Below are 20,101 nucleotides of genomic sequence, written 5' to 3'. Positions count from 1 at the left end.
AACAAAGCTACTGGCACATTATTGAAGTTTATAGAAACTAGTATCTATGGTTAAAGTTTCCATTCAGAGCCCATTCCGGTTCAAGTTTCCGAGTGATCGGTTCAAACAGCGTGAAGTGAGCCTTACCGTGCACTCACTGTTGCACACATCAATACATCGTTCAACATGAAGAGTCGTCGTTCTTTGGTTTTGACAATTTCTCCTTTCTCGTTGTAAACTGTTTCTAACATATCATCAGTCCGTATTAGGTATCGGTTTCCACTGCTGAGTAACTGGAGTTTTAAAATGATCAACATATTAATGTATACACAACATAGCCAACATCCACTGCAAAAACAGAAGCAAATATAATGGGCCACCGTATTCTATACCGTATTAAAAATGTTTATAGGTGGATTTAAGGACATGGATTCAATGTCTTTGTTAAACTCTTAGGACTGATTCCCATTTACGTAAAGACCCTTTTACAGCCCTCTAGCATAAAATAGGAATTGGGCCCATAGATTTCTACAATTCCTTTCTCTCTACTCCCTTCCAGTCAATTCACATATGCTCTGAGGTGTCAACTATTACAAGGGGGCAAGAAGGAGCAGGAGGAGACAGGGTCATGGCTACTCCCTCTGCCTGCACTGGTCTACAGAGCTGACTGGCAGTTGAGGAAAGCACATAATGCAGTATACAGGCTCCCACTGCGTGCCACAAAGCTGCCACATCTGATAGCACAATGTCACCTGGAACTCCCATTGGGAGCACTGCCCCGCTCTCCCCTGTTCCCAGAGCATGAACCAGTGCCTATTAGGAAAAATTTGTCTCTATGTTTAACTCCTTTAACTACATGTCGATGATCATCATGTTGCTGTTTAGACAAGCTACAGTACAGTGTAAAGATATATAATTAGGAGGAAAGGTTAAAAGCCCTAGGTCAATCCTCTACCTCCAGAGAATCTGGAACTGAAACCAGTGTTCCAGATGCAGCCCTGCTATCGCTGTCAGTAGAGTACACAATTTTTAACCATTTGGCTATACAGGTAAATAAAGCACATCCATGCTTATCCCAATACTGTGATAAATTCACTGTTTTTTTTTCGTTTGAAATATTGATCTTAATGATGCGAAATGCCTATGCTTTGGTTGATTGCTTCCTCTCCAGAAAAATGAGAGGACTTTCTACACCACTTGAGAAAAATGTGAGGTGCAGTTAGCATTTTTTTCTCAGAATAGGTCTAGGCATTCACCACCCTATACAGATGTATTAAAGACAATAAATCGCAATGAGCAGTAATTCAGGTATGTGATACCTCATCTTCCAGAAAGAACAGAGGCATTTATGATGCACAGTAAGACAAGAAGGTTGTTCCTGTCTCAATTCCTTTTAAATGTATCTCACCATTCTCGTGAGGGTATTTCTATTTTACAATCCAAATAACTGAATAATACAGGCAAAACAAGAAACTATTAGATACATCTGTCAGCACATCTGGGACTGCTTTCCTGGGTTGAAATATCAAAGGGAAGAAATGGATCTTTAAATACTTTACACTGCCTATAGGGCCAAATCCTGGATCCTGCCACGAAAACAGATTAGGATGTCCTTGTACAGAGGATCTACGTGAAGATATGAGGGGGGATAAGGAGTTAGCATTCTCCCTTTACCAGACCACAGAACACCATTGGGCTGCTAGTACCTCCGCTAGGCTGCAGCACTGGACACATAACCCTATACCCACAGCACACTGTGGTTTTGGCCAGTGGACCTATATTATCCTGGAGATGCCTTACATTTTCCAGCCATTCTATCCCCCAAATCCACGTATGTTTTAAATAGAACCATCACACCAAGGGGTGCAGATTAGGTAGCCACCCCACTAGCTGCTCAGGAGAAGGTAATAAGAAATTTGCAACGTATGAGCTTCCACAGTATAAATTATATTCTGTCCCAACCTTGTTCAAGTAACGTTCATTCATGGCTTTTGCGATTTGCTTTATTTCACAGCGCTGATCTGCATCTCTTTTCCTTTCGTTTAATTTCTCTGCCAATGTTTCGAGCTCTGTAAGAGCCATCTGCAGTGGCAGCCTGTCAGGATGTCTTTTAGTAGTATTTTTCAACATATCCTAAAAAAAAAAAAAAGGAGCACAGATATGATTTCTGAGGCACAAGTTAAAGATGGTACATAGTGTTGTAAACTTCTCTCTAAAGTTATTGCATTGCTCTGAAACAGATGACTACTCAAGGATAAGCCCAATGCTATTAATGACTTCTGATGCAAATAATGGAGCACTTTGGAATCTTCATCCCATTGGATCCTTGGTTGGCTGAATATTCTAATTGCTCTTCAAAAAGATGTTAGCCTGTGAAGTTTATTTTCCAGTAAGTAGGTAAGGAGAAGGGAGTTCAAATTGAAGAAAAATATGAAAGATACAAATGACATTAAAGAAACAGTTTGAAAATCAACATGCATTATAATATGTAGATACCTGTATCCAATAAACCTGAAAAACTTTCCCAACCTTTAATTTAATGTAAGGTCATACTGAAACTATTTCTCATCATTATCATTATTATTATTTACTAAATGAGAACAATGAGCTTAATGCTGTATGAAATACAGTGGAGGAAACAGTGCCTGCTCTATGGATCTTGAAATAATTTCTGAACATTTCCATATTTGAGGCATACACTGAAACCATTTGGGCAGTTTCCCTTTGCCGACAATTCTCAGACATTCCTATATACCCACTATTACTTCTTATCAAATTGCCCCATCTCCTCCACTGCATCAATGATGCTAGCCTGTCCGTCCATTGGTGAACTCCTTCCCTCAACCATCATTCCACACTTACACATGGCCTACCATCCTCAAACCAGTCTTCCTCTAGAAGAAATTACCCAACTGATCATGGCTAGTGTGATGGAACTGGAGCTGCTCTGTAATAATTTAATAATACCGTATGTTCAGTCAATTATTGGGATCTCCACTGTACAAATATATTAGTTCAGTTTACTAGGGAGCTGTAAGGAAAAACAAACAGGAAGAAAATGGAAAGGCTCAAGATAAACCACTTCCCTGCAAAAACTTGAGACTTCTTAAGAGACACTGTCAGGACAGAAAAAGGCTTGGGAACCAAAAGATCAAAAGAACTATAGCAGTTTAAGAAGGAACATTTTCTCAAAGAGAGTGGAGATGTTCAGGGGATACAGGCAGAGATAGAGGCAACTGCTGGGGGTGTGAAGTAGTTATGCCTTTGTAGGGTACCATCAGAGAATGGTAAGACTTTGGGTGAAATAGACATGCTTGTGGACTGTTATTTTAAAATCCTTTTTGTCTAAATGCTTTGTTCCTACAGCAAAATAAACATTTTTTTGTTTTAAGAAGGATGTTTGATCACTGTACAGACATCATAAAGACTCCCAAAGAGAAGAACCACTAGTGTCTAAACTCCACAAAGAACAATTGGCTCTTACCTGAATGTAGTGTATTTTGCCCTTTAAAACAACAGCTGTACACAAATACATGGCACAACTGTTTTTGAATCAGGGATACCTAAAGAAATATTTATTGACATGCAAAGGTAAAGTACCAAGCTCTAGTAACTTTTCCTTCAGTAGATCCTCACAGTCAAACCAAGAGATTACTAGAGCTGGATGAAATTTTTCAGACAAAGTTTGTTTTTTTGTTTTTGCCAAAAAATAAAGATTTGCATTGGCCCAAACAGTGGTGAATGTGTGTCAACTTTGCCAAATTGTTTTGGCTGAAGAAAAAACAAAAGATTTGAAAAAAGCTAAAAAGTTTCATTCTGACATTTTCAAAACAAAACATTTTGACTTTTTGATTTGAAATGACATTTTGTTTTGATTTTTATCTCAATTTTATCTTAATTTCAGAAGGTAAAAAACCCTCTCAAAAAACAAACTGAAACATTTCATTTTGGGTTGAAGAAGGCGTTTTATTTGACTCAAGGTGTATTTATTTATTTATTTTTAACTTTTTTGGCTTGCTGAAATTTTTTTAAAAAATTTGGTTTTGAGCTGACTTGAAACAAACAAAAAATCAGTTAACCTCATAGCTCTCATTGTTACATACTTAATTTTTCACTTGTTTGATCCCAAGACTCAAAAACAACTCCAATTTTAATATATTGCTACAGTCTAACATAGATCCTACAGAATCCCCCCAGAGGTTGAGTACTAAGAGAATACAAAAGAAGCATTTATCAGCTAAGCCTCATTGGTAAATACTGTTTACCTGAAGCAGAAGAATGAACTGTGGAAAGCGCTGTATGGGTTTCATCATTAAACCATAGAGGGTAATTCGATCAGGGCTCGACTCCTGGCATTGCTGAAATGAGAAAGTCACTGCATTTGCTCATGTTAGTAGATTTCTATTATTGTCTTTCAGAAACTTAAAATGTTTGCCAGGATTTCTTTATATCAATAACTTTCTTTGTACCAGGAATACAACAAAGATTTCACAAACTCATTTAGAAGTATTAGTTAGGCCTCTGTGAAAAATCTTACCATTTAATTTGTCATAATGGCAAGTGAAAAAAAAGAAAACTTCCTCCTCAAAAACAAGGAAAGGGACAAATCCCAACAGTACAAGAGTAGCTGAAATGGGAAACTAAATTCTGTTTGAACTAAGCACATTTCTACTTGCCTAGACAATAGATTTAAGCATGAGCTTAACTTTAAGCATGCAAGTGTTCCCATTCACTTGTTCCATGTCTTAAATTTAACCATAAAAGTAACTGCTTTGTTGGATCATGGCCTTACATTCTACAATGGCTGTTCTCTGTCGTGGGATCTGGGGTAAAACCCTACCAGCTGATGCAGTACTATCTATATTTATTCATGTGTTTTGGTATTTTAAAAGAGAAAGTCTAGGGAAAACTCTCAAAGGTATGTAAACACAAAGTAAAGTCCATAGTTATCTTTATATAACATCAAAGGACACCAAGGGAAAGGAGGAAAAAACAGATTTGTCATTTTGTTAGTTCTGTGCATGCTCAAGAGGCAGGTTGTTATTACAGCTGGTTGACAAACGGGGAAAATGTCATGATTTTTAAAGATTTTTCTCATTTTTTTCAAAATGCTGAAATATTTTCAACAGTGTGTATTTGGTCCAAAACCGTGGGGGGGGGGGAATCATAAGAACAGCCATACTGGGTCAGACCAATGGTATCCTGTCTTCCAACAGCGGCCAATGCCAGGTGTCCCAGAGGGAATAAACAGAACAGGTAATCAAGTGATCTATCCCCTGTCATTCATTCCCAGCTTCTGTCAAGTATTATATCAGCATTTCAAAATGCAAATAATGTTGAACAGCTCAAGTACTTATACTGGTGCCCATCATTACAGGGCTGACCTGCAACCACTCCTGTGCCCCCTAGCTCTGACCCTCTAAAATCCACACTTTTGCCTGACCAGAATTGAAGATTATGGTCCCAAATCTGCAGTCCTCACTCAGGCAAATATCCCACTGAAGTCAGACTGAAGAGACTGAGTGCTACTAGCCCTGTGTGTTCTGTTACCATGCCCAGAAAGGTTCAGAGTGAGTTTTAATTTAAGACTTTTATATACAATGTAGCTAATGCATAAACTTTGTCGAAAGATGAGGCCTCAGCTTGTGACCTTAGCTAATGTTCATCTGACATGAAAGAGAATCCCAACAGCTTGCCAAGCACAGTCATTCGGAAGATCAATAAAACTGAGGTGCACAGCACAATACTCCTCGGAGCTAAAATCATGTCATCCTCCTGCAACACTAGAATTGTGGGTGAGCTTTGTTCTCTTTGAATTTCATCAGAATCTACACACCACAGGGCCAAATTTTTCCCTAACTCATCTTGTGCTTTGTCATTTTCTTCAGCTTTCTTTCAAGCTTAAATGCACTCACCTTTAAAAAATCTAGAAAGGCAGGCTTCGTGGCACATGTTTTCTTGAGAATCCCCACGGCTGTACTGAAGTTATTTACATACTCACTGTATGCATCTAGAACCATGGATTTAGAAAACTGAAACGCAGACAAGACAAACCTCAGTCATCAACAGGAAATCCAGCTGAAGACAGGCTCATTTTTATTGTTGACATCTAAGTGCCTGGTGCTGTGAGGAGCTGAGTGCTCCACACAGGAGTTGCTGAATACCTTAAACTTCTATTGAGTCCATAGTTGGAACTAACCAGTTAACTCCTGATAAGCTACAACATGCAAATGCATTGAATGCAGAGTTAAAGTTGTAAGTTTGCAAAACTTATGAATTGTAAAATGTATGGTTCTAGTAGCCACTTCAGCTCAGCCACATTAAATATATGGGACAAAGTGGAGAGACAACTGCCCAGAAAGGCAAGTGGAGATTCCTCTGATGTACCTGGGGTGCCTTAGAGCACTATGCATTGCAGCATTTACGTCTCCTACGCAAAGGAGGGGATGTGTAGGGGGAGTGGAGGCAAGAGGAGTGGAGCTAACATGTGCTGAACTCCAACTGGTGGAGTCAGCTTTAATACAATCCTTTAGGCTGCTTTAAGTTAAACCAGAGGTTGGTTCAGCCCCTTGTTGGGCTGAGGATTGGGGTAGCTACTTTCCTGCATATCCACTCACCACCCTTTCCTGCACCAAGCTCGACTTGGACAGACTTGGAGTCTAGGCCATGGTCTGCAGTATTTCTAGCTATAAGCAAATCTGCTAAGGGCCATTCCATGCTCTCCTGTTCTTCAGAGGTGTCAAGCACCTGCAGCTCATGTTGGTTTTGGTGGATTTGTGCAGGCCCAGCATCTCTGTAAACAAAGCCCCTTATTTAGATGCCCAAATGCGGATTTAGGTGGCTAACATGAGGCACATATGTTTGAAAAGATTGGCCAAAGCTCTTTCACTTGCAACCAACCAAACAGAAGACAGGAGTTGGTGTCAATGTAGTTGTCCTAATGGGTACATGGGCTATTACAAAAGCCACCAGCAGTGGGGAACATAGGAAAATAATAGGGTATCCAAATTAGATAGAGAAGTACATAGACACATCAACAATTTAAAAAAAAATCGACATTTTTCATGCCTCTGCTCCCATGTATTTACTTACTGAAGCAACAAAGACATCTCCAATCATTTCAACAGAATCCCACTCAGAGACACGGCTGGCCAATGCTATCTGAAACATTGAATGGCACTGAAGAATCTCCTTAATACGATAAAAGACCATTTTGAGTTTTCTTTCACTCAGTAGCTTTGGTTCCATTTCTAAGAGAGGCTTCTCATATTGCTGAGTAAAGAAAACAGATTCATTCAAACAACCTGAAAAAAATTAGAGTTTAACATCAAAAAGTAAAACCTATGCCAAATCCTGACTTATAGTCAAAAGAAAACACATTTGATCTGATGCCCCTCTAACATTATGCATATGATTCACAGTATAATTAATGAATAATTCTTTGAAGACTTGGTTCCTTTCCAAATAGTAAAAGGCAAACAATATTTCGATACCTCCAGAATTCTTTTGAGAGCATCCACATAATTCTTCTCACTGTCAACCACAGAGCCCAGAATATATCTTCTCACAACCTGTTCAAAGTGATAAAAGTTAAACTGTCAAACTTAAAGTAGTTGATGCTCCCCTCATTTCTGGGACTTGTTGAAAATAATGATGATTACAGACAGATATGTGGAGTTTGTTTACTAAATTCTTTTTGTTTTCTAGTCTGAAATAGCTAACTTCGGGGGGGTGGGGGGGGAAGGGTGGAAACACAGTTGATCCAGTTGTCCCTATATCTAAAATGGAAACAGAGTTACGAGTATTAGGCAAAATCACAGACTCATATTAAACGTTACCCATAAAGTTCTTACACTGATAAATCAACCCTTGTATTATATGTCAAGCTAAAGTATTCCTGACATTGGAACTATAATAAAATAAATGTCATATCTCTTCAGAAATTCATGAAACTTACTATTACTCTAATTATGTTTTAAATTGTGCATGAAATACTATAATAGCAGTAGTCATATGTGTTTTCTTTTTTGACTGTCTCATTTTAAAGGTTCACTTTTAAAATATGGCCTCTTATTTCCTACCCACAATTTTTGGGGTACAATTAGCTGTGGGCACAGATGGTGATAGGACCTTAGCTACTTGATAAACAGATGCAACATAGTTGGCCAGTTTTCAAAATCAGGCTTCAAGTGTCACATTTTTGTTGTTTTACATCTTCATAACATAGTAACACTGATTTGGAGAAAAAAAAATCCAATGACAGACTCTTGAAGATAAGGACTTATAAACAACAGTGAAAAAGTATTGGTGTAGGGTCAGTGCTTTGTTCCCATTACCTTGACTGTGTTACTTTACATGAGGAAAAACATTCTTGTTTATTCTCATACAGTGAAACAGGATTGTAATAGGTTCCATGATATAGATATATATTAATACCTAGTCCTGCCATGAGTGCAGGGGACTGGACTAGATGACCTCTCGAGGTCCCTTCCAGTCCTATGATTCTATGACTAATTTCCATTGAATTTTGCTCCAAAGCATGTTGTGTTTTGTGACTTTAACTATAATAATTTTCTGACATGTATCAAACCCAGTGGTACATAAAACATAATGCGGTACATAAAATATCAGTGCTTACATATCATTGTGATAGACATCTTATTAATGCCTAACACAGACAGATATCCAGGAGACACTAACAAGAACTCTGTTATGTACTTGGTGTAATATTACAAGTCTGCTGCATGCATATTTTTGCTGGTATGGATGGGTGGGAAAAATAATAAATTATGACTCAGCATTTTTTATTCCTAAACGTATAAAACTTGTAACAGAGATTATGATTGAAGCACTAAAATGACTGATTCAGTGATCCAATATTTCCAGGCTCACAGTATGACACAGTATATAAAAAGAAAAGGAGTACTTGTGGCACCTTAGAGACTAACCTAAATTGGTTAGTCTCTAAGGTGCCACAAGTACTCCTTTTCTTTTTGCAAATACAGACTAACACGGCTGTTACAGTATATAAATAGGAATTCAAACAGGACCTGGATTTAAACAAAAACTGTTATGCCACCTTGTGGTTGACAGCAGCAGGTTCATGAAGAAAAGTCTAAAAGACCAAACTGTACAGTATCTACTTATTGTATTGCCAAGTGCACACACGATAATGTATTTTTCATTCAAAAAGAAACATCATGTACAAATGTGCATGTGTGTGGGAAGCATATGGATTTTTATGCTCAATACACAAATAATTTAATATTCTTATCACGTAGCCATTAAAAAACAACACCACCAGCCCTAACTCCCCATCACTAAAAGACACTTCTAGTGTTTTTCCAAAAATATTTCTCTTTTTGATTAAGAGACTATTCACTCCCGTGAGGACAATACATCCTCTCTTGTCATTTCAGGTGTGTACAGACTGGGACCTAAAGTTCATTCATCATGTCATTGTTGGATCATACTTTCTTCCAATACCAATAATAACCATAACCTCTAGGCACCAACACTTTTCTCATCTTCTCATCAAAAAGGGGAGAATGTCAGAAAGAGAATGGCTTCCTTTAAATTGGATGTCAGTACTGCCCTATACATTGTCCACCAGTGTGCAGTCCCTAGAATAGTGGGAGTTTTAATTCTCCTCTCCTCATAGAGGGTGCCCAGTGTGAATGGATTCCCTGCTTGTCAATTTCTCATCACTTCAGGTATCATACAGTTGCCTGCTTCTATCTGTCTGCTTCTATGTTCCTCAAGCCATTCACCACATTTCTCTGTCAGCTCAGTCTGCATCCAGTATGAATTTCCTTTGCCAGCTTCAACCTGAGCTCTGCACCTTGAACTAACAAAAGTTCCTCAGCAATCAGTTGTGCACTCCCTGGGGACAAACTGGGGGGGTCTCTCCAGCACTGGGCCCAGAGCCCAAGTACATAGGGATTGTCTTTGACACCTTCCCACTATATAGCAAAAACCCTCCTTTAGCTGCTGCAGGTAAGAAGGGTGAACAAATGTTATATTGTCATCCAATTACATCAAATATACTTAATTGATAATACTTAGTATTACATGTGGATATATAATATTTAACATTACTCAAACGACAATGATTATAACCAGAAGACATTTTTTAAGATTCAGGGGGTTTGAGAGAGATTTTCTACACTTTAAAGGGAGAACCAGGAGCAATAGTAACATCTCTCAGGCCAACAGACATGTTTAAGGATATCTGCTGTATTTCACTCAAAGTTATGTCACATTCAACTTTAAGTTTTAATGTTAAAAAAAGCAAAATCATGGACATCATTCTGCATCCCTAGCTAAGCTTATGTCTAGTGCAACTGCGTGCATGTCTCCCAGTTTCCATGGAGCTACTTAAATTCACACCATCTGTATGTTCAACCTTCCAAATCTATCCGAAAATGTGGATATGGATCCAAGAGAAATGTGACTCAAAAGTGGAACTGTACAGAACTGAAGGGGGTAAGGAAGAAGACAGGAGATCAGATTACAGAAGCCTAAGAATAAAGAAAAGTCAATGTAAAAGAAACATTACTTCTTGCATTACTGAAGTTGTTTTCAGTCTGGTACTTCACTGTTCATCTAAAGAATGAATATATTATTGGCTCATTAATTTTCTTACAGTATATTACGCTTATCTTCTGTCACTATTTTCTAGATCGTGCTCTGCTTCAAGTACCCCTGTTATAGGAACTGAAACATCCAAAATGCTTGTCTCCTGAGAATGGGGTTCTGAAGAGGGTGGAGAATAATTATATTCTAAACATGCTTCTAGTGCCTGTAATGTTTAACAACTGCAACATTTTATTCTAGAAATCCCACGGTGTATTTATCAAAGGTGGTAATTCTGACCAATAAAAACTCAGGACAGTTTCATTTTGCAAACCTTGTCTTCTCTGATTTAGTTTCAAGTAAACTTAAGTAATTATTAGATTTAAACCAATCCTCTTAAATACAAATTAGTAACTTCCCCTCTGGATGAAAGGGAGACTTTTCTTGTTAATTTGATTTCTGTTCTTCACCTACCTGAACCTAGACTGAAGTATAGAGTAACAGACAGGCAATGGCAGCCAAGTCGGGAAAAAGGATGATCTTGCGGTTTAAGGGCTGGAATCCAGTAAACCTTGGTTCTAGTCCAAGCTCTGCTACAGATTACCTGTGCGACCATGGGTAAGGGATTTAGGGCATGATTTTCTAAATCAGGTGAACGACCATGCAAGCTACAATGAATGCAGCATTGTCTATTTAATTTACATGCACAATTACTCACCACAAATCAGATTTTTGTCCATGCAAATGCCCTATAAGACATTTACTGTATGTTTCCATAATATTTAAACACACACAAAGTACTACCTGTTGCTGTGATAATCCTTCAGGCATTGGGGTCATAATTGCTTCTGTATGCATACAGTCAACATCAATAAATAAATTTAGTTCCTCTTCTTCCAGACAGGATGCTTTATGATCTACATATAATTAAATACAGCAGAAAGTCAATTTTTATATATCTTTGGGTAGGAAAACCAGAATCCATTGTCCATGCACAGTCATTATACTGGGGTATCCACAGTCTTGTCTACACCAAGCATGTTAATGAACTCTGCCATCATTACTCTAGCACCAGTGTAGTTCCTTCAGTGCCAGAAACCGTGGGAGCTATGCAGAGAATAACTGCTGATGTTTTCACCATGATAGGGGTGCATCAATGGTATAGCAAGGGTGGGAGAGTTCCCCAGCATCCTCAGTGCAGATGGCAGCCTCTGTGTCTTTTGCTTTACTTCCATTTGTTCTTCCCTGCCCAGAATGAAGTATATGACAGCAGGGGACAAAGCAGTCTTGTTCAAAGGGATGCATCTGTTCAACAAACTTCCACAAGAGATTCGGTGATCCATAATCTGACTGTCTTTAAGAAATGCTGCAAAATCTTTCTCTTAAGAAATACTTTTCACCATAGCAAGAATGACACTCACATACTGACATGCCCAACTAACCCCCTCCCCCCAAAAACAACATACATAAACCTGTAACAAACAAGAAAATCAGCCAACCGAAACAAAAATTCCTCAAGCAGAGAAAAGGAAGAGAGGCAGCGATTCCATTGGGACTTCACAATTGCTATTGATTTTATCTAGAAAACACTCAGTACAGCGATTGGCAGTATAATACACACAGACATACAGATATGAGAGAAGTAATGCTCCAGGAAACAAAGAGCATAAGCAGATATGGTTTAGAAAAACCTAATTAAGGAAAGAGCTCTGCTAGCTTGCGAAGTCTATGTGTTTCTTCAGACAGAATCTGTAAAACAAACCAGGAAACTGGCTGAGAGCTCGATCCAGCCAGAAATGTACATGCCCTTCTCCTGGGCTACATAGCTCCTAGATAACTAGATATGTTAGTTTCATGGCCGACTAAACAATGACAGGTTGACTTGATAGTGAAACTCCAAATCCACCTGTGCCACACTAATGAATGAGGATTAGTTTATGAGCAGGAAAGTTGTGTAAAAACCCCTCCCATTCTCCAGTACTCAAACTCCTGTGTTCAGGAACCAGTTTGAGTCCACACCAGGGATGTGCACTGTGTGTCAGTCCTTACAGCCTTATGGCTGCAATAATTCTCTTGCCAGGCAACTTGAGAGGTGAGACAGACTAGCTCCCTGCATTTATTCAGGATGAGAAGGAACTTTGTACTCCCTGACACCTTCCCCGGCTAAAAACTATCATGGTGATCTGCTGCTGATGGTGGGCTCATGGTGGGGAGGGCTGTGTATCTGTTGTTACCAAGGACAGGGGTTATTCAGATCAGCAGTGTCCTGGGAAAGCTCCTTCCTTTCCTATCAATTTCCATTTCTTGAAGGATGGTAGGTGGTGGCACTCAGCTTGCAGTCCTTAGACTCCTCTTTCCTGGGCTGACACAATGATCCCCCACAGCATGACATGGAGGTACAACAGTTTCCCTTTATGCTTAGGACAGGAAATAGTGGTGGTAAGTGAAGCAAGGCAATGGGAGACACTTATCCCCTGACATTTCCCATGGTCCCATTTGCCATACTGCATATGAGCTTTGGACTAGGCAGAGTCTATGACACTGCTTATTGTAAAGGATCATGCTTACATGGCTGTGCAAGGCTGACTGAAGCATAATATGGCTGACTCAGGTTTCTAGTGGATTTCCAAGGTCCTCAGGATTGCCTTCAAAATCTTAAAACTCTTGGAGATTCCACAACCACAGATCTAACAGAGCCCTGATTGCGACTGAGACATGCTTTATCAAAGTAACTCTGCTCTCACGTGTCCAGTATACTGCTGGTAATAAATAACATGCTAAGACAATCACCTAAGTATCTAAGTGAACTTTATAGAGAAACTTAAAGAATCTACACCTACCCTGGGTAATAAAGGATTTGGTTCTGATGAATGACCGACCTTTCTTCACAGCTGCTTTAGTCTTTTCATAGCCATCTTTGGTACCTTCCCTAGCAGCCCTCATGAGATTTTGCATCTGCAAGACAGCAAAAAACATATTCTACATGTTCAGTGAATAATAAGAGTAGAATTCAACATATTGTAGCATGAATCTTCTTAAAAGATGTCACCTTTTAAAAGAACATTGTCAAGTAGTTTAGGCCCAAAATCTAACCTATGGTCAAAAGACTATAATCTTATGGAAGAAAAACTACTCCAGGTGTTATGAATATATATGAATATTTTAAAATATATAAATTGAGGTGGGACTTCAAATCTAAACACTGGTCTCTCCCATCCTCTGATTTTTTTTGGATAACATCTACACCTGGAAGAGACCTATTTTCTGAATCTGCTTTGGATGCAATCCAAGATGGTGGAAATTTTACAAGAACCACTAGATTTCCACCATTCAAGGGTTCAGCTGGGCAGACATATACTGAGAATAGATCACTAAATGTCATTGCCATGAAGCTGAAACCTGGTCCAAGTTCAACCACAAATGCCATCTACTAACCCTATCCCAAACTGAAACTGATCTGAACACTGGTTCCATTTATAATTAATTACATTCTTAAATAAGAACTACATTGCAAGGATGTTTAAATTACATCCCATTGGGGTCTACATTATTTTATTTTAGGCACACATGAAAAAAGTGTTATAATTATTACCCCGAGATACAACTTTCCTAGTAAATCTTCATTCAAAAAACTGCTCTCCCTTTCCTGACTGCAGCCACAGCAAAAATGAACGCTACTCCCACAATTGTGCTGACATGGTCAATTATAACAGGGCATAAACAAAAGTATCTTGTTGTGACAAGGCACTTTCAGTAGATGAGCCAAAGTTGTTATTAAAAAACAACCTTCTTCATTTCAGCTCCATTCTGTAGAAAGCATGAACGTCCCCAATCCTGCAATCTGATCCATGTGGGACGACCCCTCTGCCCACATAGATCCCATGGACTTTAATGAGGCTCCACAAGGGCAGAAGGGATCTGCATACATGGATCAGGTAGCAGGATCAGGGCCTCAATCATTAAGGAAAGACAATGTTCTAGCTGACCTTGTAAAAGTATTACAGACAGACAGTAAACACTATAGAAGTCCTTGACAATGTTCTTGTAAGACAAATTGTACAATATCCAGTACATTTAGAAATAATTTTAAATAAGTTACTGTTCCATTTTTGATATTCAACTTGCTGTTTAACAAAAAAAGATAACATTGTCTGCATTTGAAGAACAATCATTTTAACACGTAGCTTGTTACAAAAATTAACTACACTACCTTCAGCTCATGTTTTTGCTTTAGTTGCTGAATCTCTACCGCTCCCACAGTGTTTGCCATCAAATCTTTCATCTTTTTCTCATAGTGCTCCTTTAAACGGGTTAGGTCATGAGAAAGCTACAGTGTATAAAAAAATACAATCTTTTCAAAAAACCTGTAGTGCAAACTTAACACTGAAGTACTTGAAAAGTATCATGCATGCGATTCTGTCTGCCTATCAGTGTCCAGTCAATAGAGAGACTGTAACCAATTAGGGGAGCTGGATTTTTTGTTTGTGTGTTCTACACATTGCTGCACTTACTGAGTATGTCTACATAGGGATGAAAACTCATGGCTGTCCTGGGTCAGCTGACTCGGACTCACAGGGCTCAGGCTGAAAAATTCCTGTGTAGACATTCGGGCTCAGGGTGGAGCCCAAGCTCTGTGACCCTGACCCGGGCCAGCCACAGCCATGCCATGGGTCTTTTATCCCCAGGTAGTGTACCCACTGAGGCTTAGACTGAGGCCTTCATGATCCATTGGCAAGTGCTTTACATGGTGAAGGAAGAGGAAGCTTCCCTCAATCCAAAAGAATAGCAGTTGTGCTAAGTTCAACTAAATTTAAAGTTATACTGTGCACCTCCTGCTATTATAATATATCAGCATTAACCGAGAACACCACTCCATTGTGCCAAGTATGAATCCTATCTTCTATATTTCTGAAGATCCTCAAGAATGGTGAACTGAAAGAAAAACTGTCAAAATAGGCCAAAGTATCTACAGAACTTCCGAATATCTTTGAAACTGGAGGTTCATCACACTGCTGTGCTGGGTAAGCATAGTCCAGTAGGGAAAGATGCATAATCTACTAGTTAGAGCACAGGAGTGGGAATCAGGAATTCTGTGCCCTATTCACAGCTTTATCCAGATTCACTGCAGGCTTTGGGCAAGTCATATAATCACTCTGTGCATGACTTTGTAATAAAGGGACAATACCTGCCAAGGGCTGTTGTAAGACTTATTAATTAATGTTTGTGAAGCACTCTGAGAACCTCAGGTGAAAGTACAAAGAAAAATATTCACTGAAAAAATCCAGTGTAAAACTTCCCATCTTGACATCAATAGCATTGTTTGACAACAAATCGAGGTAATATGAAACGAGATGTCCACCAAGTTGAAAACAAAGGGCAAAATTTTGCCCTCAGCTACACCCTTATAGGTCAAGATGTAATTAACACTGTTGGTACCACTCTTGCCTTACAGCAGTGTAAATGAGAGCAGAATTTGATCTATACAGAAGAGGGCATTTCATTTTGCAAACATGCCGCCCCCACCAAAAAAAAAGGAAAAGGTTTCACTGGAGCCCCACCAACACCTACAAACAAAATTGCACTTCAGAAATCTTAGACCTTTTAATAGGCACAATCCTATGAATATTTGAAAATGGACAACTAACGGAGCCAGCCTATCCCCCCACTGGCATATACGGGCCACAGAATGCATGATGAGACCCATAAAAGCAGGACCCCCTCTCCCCCTTGCAGACTTTAGCAACATTATATAGAAGGTTGGTGAAGATGCAGGAGGAATTTACATGTGGATAGGAATGTGAATAGTAAATGAGAGAGGGGGAGCTTTTATCCACATTGCAAACTTTAAACACTTAAGGATTTATATGTACAAAATGTTAAGCATTTAAAGAATCTTTGCCTTTCCCTGTACTCCTCCAAGCACCCTTTCTGATTCCCTCCATTCCCTACTATGACTCCTACTATGCCCTGCAACCTATGGCTTCCACTCACCTGCATCTCCTTCATTCCCCATCCCCCCAATCTATTCTTACCAGTCCCTCCTCCCCTCCCTGGCACCTCTCATTCCAGGACCAGGTAGCACAGCTCCTTGCTACCCAGTCCCTTAACTTATGGTGTGTCCTTCCCAGACCACTGCCCATCTTCTCTCACACTCCTGCCTTCCACTCCTGGAAATCTTTTCGCCCACTCACTCCCAGTCCCTACCTAGAGTCTATGCGGGGTGGGGGGAGTCAATGTATATTTATAAGCATTTAAAAATTATTGTAAACCTTGCTCTGTGTACACATGTAAAGAGTTCTTACTGTGTTTCAAGCTGTCGCCACAGGTAACAAGAGGGAAGAAACAAAATATCCTGCCACTTTAGGCACACTATGTGCAGAGCATTTCTCAACTTTAGCTTAATGTATTCAGAATCTGAACCAGCTCTTTCTTCAGCCAGGTCCAGAATTACCCCAGCAAGCATCAGGTACAGAAGCTTAAGCTTGTTTCAGCCAGGGGAAAAAACAACAGCACTTAACTTACAGAGTCTCTTTTAAGTAGATACAGTTCTTCGGTCATTCCTCCTCCCTACCCCAGTTCCTGATCCTGATTCTGCACGGATAGGATATAGTGCAATGGATGCAGCAGGGATATGAAGAGCAGTGGGTTAAGAAATCTGTGAAATCAAAATGTGGATCCTGTGGAATTCTGTTCTAGTCTATTCTATATAGGGTCTTATATCAAATTTGTATAACAACATTTTCTCTTTTTAGTCTTCTCTCCAAGGTGAATTTTTCCCCCTAACTTTGTACCCACTTGAACATTTTGTGTTTGAAAGTGCTACATTATTGGGTTTACAATCCTGGTAGGAGGAAATGCAAGAAAAAAGAGCAGTGTAAAGGCAGAGAGAAAATGTAACTATTTAAATATAAGGAAAAAAACCTGGAGACAGAGTAGGAAGAAAGACCAAAACAAACAAACAAACAAAAAACCCAGAGGACAGGAGAGATATAACTTGTAATTCAAATACAGATTCAGTGTATAGGCTACATCTCAGAACCTTGATACCATCCCCATCTTTCTGTTCCTCTGCCAATCTGCTGCAACAGCTGGCTTTGCAATATCTAGTCCTGACCAGCTTGGCATACATAGGTGGCTGGAGCATTATGCACTCTAACAAATCCCAGCTCTGAAAAGACCACTAGAGGATCATTAACAGCTGGTAGAAATTAGAGCAGCCTGAGTTTAACATACTCTAGGTGTTGAACAAGTCCATAGCTGCCTCCAGGAGCAATGGAAAACAAAGGTACTAGACCAGAAAATCAGGCACTATATAGCTTGTATACAGACCATCCACCCTCACCAGGCAGTCTTTGAGTCTTTCTATCCCCCAATACATAGCACAGAGAACACTTTCCTGGGTGTCTGGCTGGTGAGTCTTGCACACATGCTCAGGGTTTAGCTGATCGCCATATTTGGGGTTGGGAAGGAATTTTCCTCCAGGGCAGATTGGTAGAGGCCCTGGGGGTTTTTCGCCTTCCTCTGCAGCGTGGGGCACGGGTCACTTGCTGGAGGATTCTCTGCACCTCCAAGTCTTTAAACCACGAGTTGAGGACTTCAGTAGCTCAGACATAGATGAGAGGTTTGTTACAGGAGTGGGTGGGTGAGATTCTGTGGCCTGCGCTGTGCAGGAGGTCAGACTAGCCGATCATAATGGTCCCTTCTTACCTTGAAGTCTATGAGTCAATGAGGCTTCCCTTCAGCTACAATAAACATTTTTTTCAAAGTTGAACCACAGTTGAACAATAAAATAAAGGGTTAAAATCAAAGGGGGCAGAGAAATGTTTGCAAACTGACTAGTTCTGTGAATTCTGCAAACCCATTCATGCGGATTGCACAGCCTCAAAATCCATGAAGGTCACCCAGTTCTACTCTTCACACTACTTCCCATACTCATTTTCCACTTACACTATGTCAGCAGCTGCAGAAGTGGAAAAGGTCAAGAACCGTTCATGGGAAACAAACAACCCATTTTCATAGCCCATGTGCGGATCTGTCTCCCTTTATGTTTTCACAAGGTTTTTTCCTTTTATGTTTTGCCTTCAGTCCTCATTCTCTTACTGGTTCAGACTCATTTGCAAAGATGCTCTTTGTACTTGGAAGCTGGGTTCATGAGAGTGTATGGGGACAACTGAGCAAGGTAAATGTTGAGCAATCAGGGTAATTAGAAAAACCGAATAAAGGAAAAGGCTGCTGTGGGTTACATACATGTCTTTTGTGGTTGCCTCGCAAAAAGGAGCTGGGAATTCCATCTTTGCACTCTGGGTCACTTTGTTCTTCATAGCTTTCAAACTCACTTGAACTCCATCCATATTCTAGAGAGCTGTTTCCACCTTCATCTCCATTATCAACATCATCATAAATCATTTCCTCTGCGTGCATTAATACCGAAACACAAAAGAAAATACAACATTTTACTTAAGCATCAAAGAAGTTCCAATGTGTTTTAATTCCAAAGTGCCTGTTCACTATGGGCTATAGTCTACCCTTTGATGCATTACATAGGTAGCAGTAGGAAGCCTTTTCTCAGCATTCAAGCTTCCAGGCAGATATCTCTTTGGTGCACCACAGTACCATGTATGGCTAATGCTCTGGTGCTCACACTATGCTCCCTAGGGAGGGTGGCCTCTTCAAAGAAGGGTGTCCAATATATGTGTTCATCTTTATTGTGCTGGTTTGCTGGTGCTCAGGCAGGATTTGCCTCTATATGTTTTATTTTATATACAGTAGATCTTTGTACAAATGCTGCTCATTGTGCACACAAGTTCAGCGGGATGTCAACATAATTACTCCCATGTATATGGTGAGCAAGAATTGACCCTCTATATGTAAACTCCCCTTGATGTATCTTGCTACCACACATACCACCTCACTTTAGGAACCTTTTCATGGTCAATACACACAACAGATGACATATTTTGGCTAGGGACAAATTAAAAAGTTACCACTTTAAGTAAAATGAATTAGACCAAAGTATAGCAAGAACTATGCTCCAAAACCCATTTTCATCTCCCAACTACATTCATACTCAGCAGTCGTGAATGCCTCACCTCAAATTACCAAGGAGCATTACCTTATGTATAAACTAGAATAAGAGCTCAAAACTTTAAGCTTTTTCTGATCACTGACCAAGTGGCTTCATATCAGCAGCCACTCCAAGTTATTAATGAAAAACAGTTTGCACACTTACTTATTGAATAAGTTATTAAAAATGACTGCATTGTTTGGGGAAATGCTTTTAATGGCTTTATTAATTTCTGTCTCCTACTTTCCATCTTTACTGCAACTGATGTTTTAGCTGGCACAGGCATTAGCTATCACACATTGATTCTACATGAAATGGAAAGATTTTACTGCCAAATAATCAAGAGAAAGCAGGTATTTGCTGCCATAATTATAAATGGCAATATTTGTACCACTATAATTAAGGTAGGCAGGCACTTCTATTACAAATTCCTATTTTCAGGGGGATTATAATTTAGTATTAAAAACTGCTCTGCAGTAAATC

General features: G+C 39.5%; 1 protein-coding gene across 6 annotated transcripts in view; it reads right to left on the bottom strand.

Moving 5' to 3' along the window:
• ARHGEF10 (Rho guanine nucleotide exchange factor 10) overlaps positions 1-20,101 on the bottom strand; it is a 180,244-nt gene that overhangs the window by 82,336 nt on the left and 77,807 nt on the right. For 3 of the 6 annotated variants that reach the window (XM_043542336.1, XM_043542335.1, XM_043542337.1), the window contains exons 8-17: positions 18,802-18,965; positions 14,765-14,881; positions 13,395-13,509; positions 11,359-11,471; positions 7,473-7,550; positions 7,072-7,251; positions 5,895-6,011; positions 4,245-4,337; positions 1,942-2,112; positions 127-272 (exon numbers count right to left, since the gene is read on the bottom strand). In XM_043542336.1, coding sequence (XP_043398271.1) covers positions 127-272; positions 1,942-2,112; positions 4,245-4,337; positions 5,895-6,011; positions 7,072-7,251; positions 7,473-7,550; positions 11,359-11,471; positions 13,395-13,509; positions 14,765-14,881; positions 18,802-18,965 — 1,294 coding nt within the window. The remainder of the gene's footprint in view (positions 1-126; positions 273-1,941; positions 2,113-4,244; positions 4,338-5,894; positions 6,012-7,071; positions 7,252-7,472; positions 7,551-11,358; positions 11,472-13,394; positions 13,510-14,764; positions 14,882-18,801; positions 18,966-20,101) is intronic. The other 3 variants (XM_043542338.1, XM_043542339.1, XM_043542340.1) reach the window with 2 other exon arrangements.

Source organism: Chelonia mydas, chromosome 3, assembly GCF_015237465.2.
Source record: "Chelonia mydas isolate rCheMyd1 chromosome 3, rCheMyd1.pri.v2, whole genome shotgun sequence".
In the NCBI taxonomy this organism is placed as follows: Eukaryota; Metazoa; Chordata; order Testudines; family Cheloniidae; genus Chelonia; species Chelonia mydas.
Note: the sequence above shows the minus strand (reverse complement) of the source record. Positions and strands in the feature narration are given on the sequence as shown.